This window comes from Aptenodytes forsteri, unplaced genomic scaffold (genome assembly GCF_000699145.1).
Source record: "Aptenodytes forsteri isolate BGI_AS27 unplaced genomic scaffold, ASM69914v1 Scaffold94, whole genome shotgun sequence".
Classification (NCBI taxonomy): Eukaryota; Metazoa; Chordata; class Aves; order Sphenisciformes; family Spheniscidae; genus Aptenodytes; species Aptenodytes forsteri.
In genome coordinates this window covers 4,193,440-4,202,273 of record NW_008795017.1, presented here as the reverse complement: position 1 = coordinate 4,202,273, position 8,834 = coordinate 4,193,440, and the positions used below count along the sequence as shown (strand labels likewise).

The 8,834-nt window shown below is 47.4% G+C and overlaps 1 protein-coding gene across 1 annotated transcript in view; it reads left to right on the top strand.

The window, feature by feature from the left end:
- Positions 1 to 8,834, top strand: part of GRHL1 (grainyhead like transcription factor 1) — a 43,132-nt gene that overhangs the window by 6,388 nt on the left and 27,910 nt on the right. Inside the window, exons 3-8 of the mRNA XM_019471086.1 lie at positions 857 to 927; positions 2,450 to 2,840; positions 3,634 to 3,710; positions 4,536 to 4,692; positions 5,363 to 5,474; positions 6,442 to 6,536. Coding sequence (XP_019326631.1) covers positions 857 to 927; positions 2,450 to 2,840; positions 3,634 to 3,710; positions 4,536 to 4,692; positions 5,363 to 5,474; positions 6,442 to 6,536 — 903 coding nt within the window. The remainder of the gene's footprint in view (positions 1 to 856; positions 928 to 2,449; positions 2,841 to 3,633; positions 3,711 to 4,535; positions 4,693 to 5,362; positions 5,475 to 6,441; positions 6,537 to 8,834) is intronic.

Here is an 8,834-nt window from a genome sequence, read left to right as displayed (position 1 = left end):
TGTGTGTCCTGCTGAACCGAGCCGCCATAGGTTGAAGAGTTCACCTTCTTCCATATGCCTTGGCCTTGCAGCACAGCCAGGAAAATGGCGTGCGTCTGTGTGTGGACGAGGTGGCTTGTGTGATTGGTGTTGAGGTGTGTGGTGTTTTCAGGGCAAATCCTGTCCATGGCATAAAATATGACGAGCAGTATTGAGCTGTCTTAAATCTAGAGCACTGGTGGTTACGTTTCCTTTATAAAAGATTTAATACAGTTTGGGCCAGCGTGTTGTACATGGCCACGCACAAAAACGAGCTGTAGCATCCCAATACACTTACTGACCCTGGTCTTCCCTGAATCCCCTGGTCTCCAAGGAGATAGGAAAGCCTTGAGTGGTCTTTGAGGACGTGGCCTAGAGAGCACGTGTTCATGGGGAAGGGGCTGTGGAGCAGCGTCCTTCCACAAGCCTTGAGCTCATCCAGCAAGCTGAACCCTGCCAGCCTGCAGAGGAGAAAACCTGCACTACCAGCACAAACCTTGGGGACTCTCCTCCTGGTCCTGTTCACCCCAGTGCTGGTGCTTCAGCCAGGGATGGCCAGTTTTCTGCACCAGTTTTCCTACCACCTGGCACTGGCAGGAGCCCAGAGCTGGCACAGCTGGCCGGGTTGGCTACACGGGAATCTGTGGGGCATCACCTGGGGCGGGCCTGGCATCCCAAAGCCGTGCGAACATCAGTCAAGCTGTAATGCTAACAGTGACTGGTATCAGGAGAGTGATGCTTTCTTAATTTGACCAAATGGCTGTGTCTTGAGGAGCTAATTTTTATTTTTTTTGTATGGGAGGAAGAATGCAATTATAGCATATCTTGTATTTCCTAGGTTCCAAGGGAGAGGAGATCTTCGACAGCTAAACCAGAGGTAGAACATCCTGACCAAGACCATAGCAAAAGGTATTGGTTTTTATTATTTTACGTCTGCTTATCTCCCTTCCCTCCTAGACCACCAAAGCTGCTGAAGGAAAGTAACTTGCTGTGCTGCAGTGTTGTGCTGGAAGAGAGAAATTGTTTGCTTTTACTCTGTGCCCCAAATTCCTGTGCTGCCCCAGGAACAGGATGGGGATTGGACCATGATGTGGAGAGCTGAGGCCCAAACTGCTTCTCATCGGCATCCATCTGCTTTCTATGTACTGGTGTCATACAGTCAACGTAGCAAAAGCTGCTCTTTTTAACACTAGGCACAGCCTGGTAGCATAGGCACCCCTTCCCAAGGCTGTGGAGGTGACTGGTGACCCTTTCATTTTTGTATGCGGTTGCCTCAGTTGCTCACTGCTGATTTTGTTCTCGGGCACCAGCAGCATTGCTTCTTCACGCATGGGCTGATGGGGAAGGACTTCAAAGTGCTTGTGATTTAGTTTTGGTTTTGTGTTGTTTGTGGACTTCTTTTGTACCCTCTGGAACTCCTGTCTTTCTTCCTCTTCCTGCCCTCCCTCTCTTGTGCCTCCCAAGCAGAAGAAGATACTGATTAAGTAAATATTACGAATGTGAGGTTCATTCAAGCCAGGCTTCCACTCCTACCATCCTCTTCCTTTGGACAGACTAGAATGCTTTAAGGACTCAAGGTGAGGTTTTGTGGTCTGGCTGAGCCGATTGAATGACTCGTTGAGAAGAGTGCTCTGGTTCCCAGCCATGTGTTCTCACTGCTCCCCTCCTACCAGCTCTGGTCTTCCACTGACCCACAACCTAGCAGGAAAAAAAGAAGTGGCTAGTTTTCTGCCGGTGGAACAAGCCAAACTGGCTCACCAGGGGGACAGGGGAGCGTCAGAATTGGTGCAAAGGAGAGGGCAGGACCATGTTGTGGGGAGGGAGAAAGGGAGGGCAGGCTGACTTAGTGGCTACTAGCTATGAGGTCAGCTCAGCCACAGATCTCGGTGTCATCCTGGCAGAAATGAGTGTGGTGGGGTGGAGAGTGTGAAGTTATGCAAACCAGTCCAGGGAGTCTCGGTGTGGATTTTCTCGGGGGTTTGTGCATGAAAGAGGGGTGTAATTTCCCTATTAGTGCTTCCCAGGTGGCGTGCAGTCCTAGGGCAGAGGAGCAGCAACCTTGCTCTCAGTCCTTCTCCATCTGCCAAAGAGCAGTTTCATGGAGCCTGTGTGTGCCGATGCATGGTGGGAAGGGCCTTGAAGTGCCTAGTTTTGGACCGTTGTTTTCCAGGCAGTGAGGATCTGGGCTGTGAACCCTCACCCTTTGCTCCAGAGTAATTCATCTCCAAGGTGGGGTTGTTAGCAGTGGGTGAGGTTTCTTTTTTTTAATGAGTTTCTCAGCTTTTCAGGTTAGGATTGAGCTGTTCTGCACAAGCAGGAGAGTTGGCATCAGCTGTCCTTGTCCAAAAGGCTGAGAAGTATTTCTAGCTCCTGTTTAATAAGAAAATGAGCTGTATAATTTATGTATGATTTTTTTCTTTGTCTTTTAAAGGAACAGCATCCCAAATGTGACAGAACAGTCGCTCATTTCTGCTGGAGAAAACAGAGTCCAGGTTCTGAAAAATGTGCCTTTCAATATTGTCCTTCCACACACGCCCCAGATGGGCATGGACAAGAGAGGCCACCTTACAACCCCTGACACAACGGTCACCGTTTCAATTGCCACGATGCCCACCCATTCCATCAAAACGGAGACACAGCCCCATGGCTTTGCAGTGGGCATCCCACCAAGCGTCTACCACCCTGAGCCCCCTGAGCGGGTGGTGGTATTCGACAGGAACCTCAATCCCGACCAGTTCAGTTCCAACACCCAGCCTCAAAACTCCCAGAGGCGAACACCAGACTCCACCTTCTCAGAGACTTTCAAGGAAGGCGTGCAAGAGGTACCAAGAGAGGCAGTCACTGTGTGCGTGTGTGCATGTCTTGATCTGGATGGAGAGATCCAGTTCCATCTTTAATTGTTCTTGTTACATGAGCCAGAAATCTGTCCAGTGATTTAGGAATAGAAGACTTTCTCAGAAAGGTGTATAAGTATAAATTAGTAATAAAACCTTCGCAACATGAAATTGTAATCAAAAGCAAATGACTAATCTTACTAGTGACAGAGCCTTGGGCTTGCAGAGTGTGGAAATAGCTATCTCGATCCACAGCACTGGGCCAGGTTTTGCAAGAGTTCAGCACTCCGCAGTGCCTTTGCAGGTACCAAAGTGAAGTGACTATGTCTGTAAGCTTCCTTACTGCCAGTTTCTAGGCGTGGTGTGTGCCAGTGGAAAACAGTCGGTTTATTTAGGGACCTTGAGTGAGAGTTAGACATGGATGAAAAACCATGTTTTTTGTTTTATGGTACCAACTGAAAACAACAGCATAACCGTGTTTTGATTTTTAAGCCAGACCTCAAGGAACTGTGTAGCTATGTCCTTTCTTTGACATTTGGGAAAGCTTTAAAATGTTGCCCTAAGCTGACTCAGAAGGCTTGTGAGATGATGTGCTTAGTTGACACCCAAAAGTTTTGGATTAAAACCCTGCTCAAGTGTCCTGTTTGTACAGACCAAACATCAGTTGTTACCTGATGATCAATTTGCCTGTCAGAGGTTCTGTGGTAACGAGTATCTGTTTAATCTTGACTTTTCTTGTTGCTGGTGTGTTAATTGTTGTGTTGTTTTGTGTCTAACCCAGGTTTTCTTTCCTACTGAACTGAATCTCCGGATGGCCAACATGAATTCAGAAGATTATGTGTTTGACAGCATTTCTGGGTAACGCTTTAAGCCCCCTGCTTGCCTATATCCTCCTTTTCTCTTACAGTTGGGTTGTCCACGAGCAAGCAGTACAGCTCACTCCCTTCTGCACTGAGTCTCTATCAGGCACTGGGGACGCTGTGGTTCTCAAAACCACAACAGTGCCTGCTCATTTGAATTTCACAGTTGAAAATCCTGCCTGTATCTTTAAGGAAAACTACATGCAGGGTTGGAAATACCACCCCATTTCAGTACCACCCCGTTTCAGTCGATGTCCTTGTACCAACTCCCTGTCCCATGGGAAGATGCAGTGCTGTCTGTCAGCTCTGCAGTGGTCTCGTAGCTGGCTTCCAGCTGCGCCACTCTCCCTGGCCTGCTTGTCTTGCTCTCTCCCTGTTGGAAATCTACAGCAGAAATAGGAAGCATGAAACTCGTCTGAACTCCAAGGGAGGGGAATAAACTAGTTGTTTGGTTAGCTGCAGTTGACCAAGAGGGAGAAGACCGTGGTCACTGAATGGCCTATTAGCTTGTGAATTTAATTTAATTGCTAATAGATACTTTTCTGTTCCATGAGAGCAGCTTGCTGGTCTCAGCCTGAATAGGGAGCTTCTAGTCTTGCCTGCTGATGTGTCTTGGGATTTAGCTTGCCAAGAACTTCTCTTAAATGTTCATTCATGAAGGAAATGGTTGAAAAAGGGGCTCATCCTGTTTTCCAACTTCCTTGCCTGTTGATGGCTTAGTGAGTCAACTAACAACTTTGGAATTTCTCCAAATTAAATGTGGAATGTTCAATCGGCTTTCCAGGAAAATGCCTTAGCAATCACTGCACTCTTCGCTCTGTAGGAATAACTTTGAATACACTCTGGAAGCCTCCAAGTCCCTCCGACAGAAGCCTGGGGACAGCACGATGACTTACCTGAATAAAGGTCAATTTTACCCAATCACGCTGAAAGAAGTCAGCAGCAGTGAAGGAATCCATCACCCCATCAGTAAAGTCCGAGTGAGTGGCGGCTCTTGTGGTTTCTTGGGAAAGAGGGTGTGTACAATGGTAGCCTTAAACTCTCCCGAAGTGCAGTAATCTGAACCAGAGCATCAGCACTAAGGCCAGCTTACCCGCTCTCTTACGTCAATGTTCGTTCTTTTGCTGTCCACCTACTTCCAGACCAACCTGTCCTGGCTCAGTCTGTTAAGAAGTGGTGTCAGCCCTTGTGTAAAGGTGATGCAACACCTGGAATGAGATCCTTGAACTCCAGTTAGGAGAGCAGTTCTGCTCATCTCTGTTTATGACCCAGAAAGTGCTGCTGTCTGCCTTCCAGTTTGGCAGCGGTGTGCCAGGTATACTGCAGTGCGTCAAGTTGGAATGTCTAAAGCAGAAAACCTGATACCAAGGAGAACTTTCAAAACAAATGTACTCTGTGGCCTTTTCTCTTTCACGTGTTTGTGGGGTTTAGAAAACCTGATACCAAGGAGAACTTTCAAGTACTCTGTGCTCTGTGGCCTTTTCTCTTTCACGTGTTTGTGGGGTTTTTTTTTGTGGTTTTTTTTTTTTTTCATCTTACCCCTTCCTCCTCTCCTTTCAGAGTGTCAATGGTCGTGTTGTTTGTGGGTTTTTTTGTGGTTTTTTGTGTTTTTTTTTTTTTTCATCTTACCCCTTCCTCCTCTCCTTTCAGAGTGTCATCATGGTCGTGTTTGCTGAAGACAAAACAAGAGAAGATCAGCTCAGGCACTGGAAATACTGGCACTCAAGACAGCACACGGCCAAACAAAGATGCATTGACATAGGTAAGGAACGTTCTAGTTGCTGATGTCAAACTCCAAACCTAATTCCTTGGCAAGGTTTGGTTTTCTGCTAAAGCTTTGTTATTTTAAGGAACCTTTGGATCACGTTCTCTGCTATCCATAGCTTTGCTGAAAGCCCAGAGAGAGCTCTTGATTGCTTGGAGCTAATGCTGTAGTTTTTAGGACTCCTTGAAGAGGCTGATTTTTGGAGGATTTTGGTTGGTGAGCTGTCTGAGTTCAGGGTTTTGCATTGGGAGATCTAACACCCCCCTCCAAACTGCAGTTGCTTTAGCATATCCTGGTGCTTGTAGCTAAATAACAGCTTATAGACTCTGTGGCTGTCCTAAATACTGTGTTTCTTCAAAGGACAAGATCCTCATAGAAATACCTTGACACTAATGATCCTCCTTCCCACACCTTTGCTCACAACTGGTCTTTGGTACACATAAAAAAAAGAAAACACTGCAAATTTCCACTTGCCTCCAGACAAGGCTGGGGCTGGCTGGCTTCCAGCCTTCTCTGGCTGAAGGCTGGGTTGTACTCCTAGTCCCTTCTGTGAATAAAAGCAGGGATTAATCACTTGGCACTTAAAGCAGACGCGCATGCAAATCTTTGTTATTGAAGGAGTTTTATTGAGAGCTTATGCCCTTGCTGTACAGGGTAGAGTTTCCTGCACATAGCAGGCTATAGCACAGGATGTGCGATATTTAGGATGTCTGCCTTTCTCACTGGAGTTTCTAGTTTGGAATTTCTGCCGAGTCCCATTTTCCCCCTTCCTCCTGTTTGTTGTATTTTGTTTTTGTATGAGAACCATTTCCAGCCTTTTTAATGATGCATTCTTGAGTACAGTTCAGCTTCCTTTGCCCCCAAGGGGTTGCTGAGGAGTTGCAGTTTTTGGCTGCTTTGTGTGATTAAAGACTCCAGATGGTATTGCCTCTTCCTCTCCCTCATGCATCCTTCTTTCTAACAGCTGACTACAAGGAGAGCTTTAACACCATCAGTAACATTGAGGAGATTGCATACAATGCCATATCCTTCACTTGGGACATCAATGAGGAAGCAAAGGTATGTGACCACGATTATATTTCCTGTCCTTTTAGCAGATTCAGGGGCTGGGGGAGGGGAAGGGTGTGTGGCCTACCTGGTGATTAGCATGTAACAAGTTTGTTTACGCTTTTACATTAGGCAAAACCTTCTGGCTATTTCTTAAGAGGGTTTGCATATGCAACTACGGAGAGCTTTGCAACTGCTTTAAGGTTCTTGGCAGAACTGCCTACCTGACAGACAAGTACTGACAAAAGGAAGCACTGAGCGTTTCCAGAGCAGATGAAGTGGTGCGGGAGGTGTGATGGAGCATAGCTGGGCTTGGCAGGGAGCGCAGTTTCTTGGAGGATCCCTGTGGGAGGCGGGGGGCAGCTCTGAGGGAGTTAAGGCTGTGGCAATGGGCTTGCCTTTAGCAGAACAGGGAGTAGCTGCTGCCATTGAGCTCCCAAAGCATGCGTTGCTGAAACCGCAGATCCCAACACCCAGTGACCTATTTCAAGTTAGAGCAGCCTCCTGGTGAACTCTGGTTTGATCTCTTTTCAGAACTGTGGGCACTATGGTAGATGTGTAAGTACAGGCAGCTTCCCTAGCTAGTAGCTAACTGCAGCTGTTTGAAGCTGCTCCAGCCTTTGAAAAAGGTCCGTGCATCTTCTGGGTGCCAGGTCAGAGAGTGGAGTCACCTCTGTTCCTACTGGAAACGTTGTTGCTGGAGTCAAAGTGCAGGAATTTTCTTTGGAGAGTTTCGTTACTTCCTGGGTGTTCGTTAAAAATTGGGAACGGTTTCCTTCAGTTTTTGGAGGCTGGCTGTTCCCTTGCTAGTATGTCACGTGCTAGTCACCAGCGTCATGGGGAAAAGTACTGGTGGCTGCAGAGTGCCATGTCTAGGGAAAGCCCTAGCTTGGGGGATACAGGAGCTCTCAGCAGAGTATGCAAAGGTCCTGTGGAGTTGTGTGCGCCACTGTGCTCTGCAGGAGACACAAGAGATGGTGTCACTGCACAGAGCTCACTTTAACCACAAGTTTTACTCTGTGCAGCACAAAAGCTTTGGAGAAAAGGGAGAGGGAGGGGTTGTGTGGGGGCTGCTGTTGGGTTTCAGCTCTGTGGGAGAAGTTTGGGATGCTTGGCAGGCAGCAGTGAGGAGCTCTGTGTGCTGCTGTTGAGAGAAAGTTCTGCCTTGCAGCAAGCATGACATTACTTTTGAGGCTGGTGTTGGGTGCCTGACTTCCCTGTTCACCAGATTTGGCTTCACTCGGGTTGAGAGGGGTGGCAGGGAGGGCCTTACCTGCTGGAGGATGTTAAAAGGCTGATGTGATTTTTGAAGCATGAAGCACTTCACTATGTGAACAAACAGATGAAGCTTCAGAAGGGCTGTCAAAAGGAGGCAGTAAGTATTCCCCAAATGGTATCCTGCTGCCATAGCCAGTCTAACATTGTCGCATTCTGTGTCGTGTCTGGTAATCTGTGTCTGCGAGGTACTTGAGGGCTTAGGATTTGCACGCAGGGATGGATCATGCAGACAGAGCGATGATTTCGGTCCCCAAGGAGTCGGAAGCACTTCGCAGCTCTGCAGCTGCCTCTCTGCTGGCTGAACCATCCCACAGGAGTAGGGACGGGCCACTAACCCAGGAGCAAGGCTTAGAGCTGGTGCCGAGAACCCCGTGGCTGCCCCAAGGAAAGCCATCACTTCCCACCAGGTGACAGAGCCCAGCCCTATGAAGCAGGCAGTTATTGCCCAGGTGCTCTACAGACCCCTGAATGAGTAGTTTCAGTCCATAGTGAAATTGCTAATAGCAGCTTGAAAAGGTCTAAGGACCGTCAAGGTGATATTTCAGCTCAGAGCTGAACTTCATGGGATGAGGTGGTGCGGGGAGGTGTGACCCAGACTGGTTTTGCAGCTACATAGGCGAATTTACCTCCAGATTCACCGTCTTAGTGCGTGAGATCCATATACTTTGAGTATTGATTTGTATGAACCTGCAGAGAGGACTGTTGATACCAAGAGTGCAAGCCTTGGCTCCTGGGATCAGAATCCTATTAAGGCAAAAATACTCTGGACTTCAGTGTTCAAAGAATTTGCATTTTATCAAGTACTCTGTGTGTTTAAGCATCTATTTAATTTTAATTTTTTTTCCCTGAGTGGATGCATTTTGTCAGTGGTTGGATTTCTCACCAGTAGAGCTGCAGTTCTTTCTCAACTCCTGTGATCTTATCAGGAGATGCATGAGCCAATTTAAACAATTTTTATTGTATGGTTCATTTACCTTGCATGCTCTTTCTCTCTTATTTTCCCTCTTTTTTTTTTCCTTCCTGTCGTCCCGT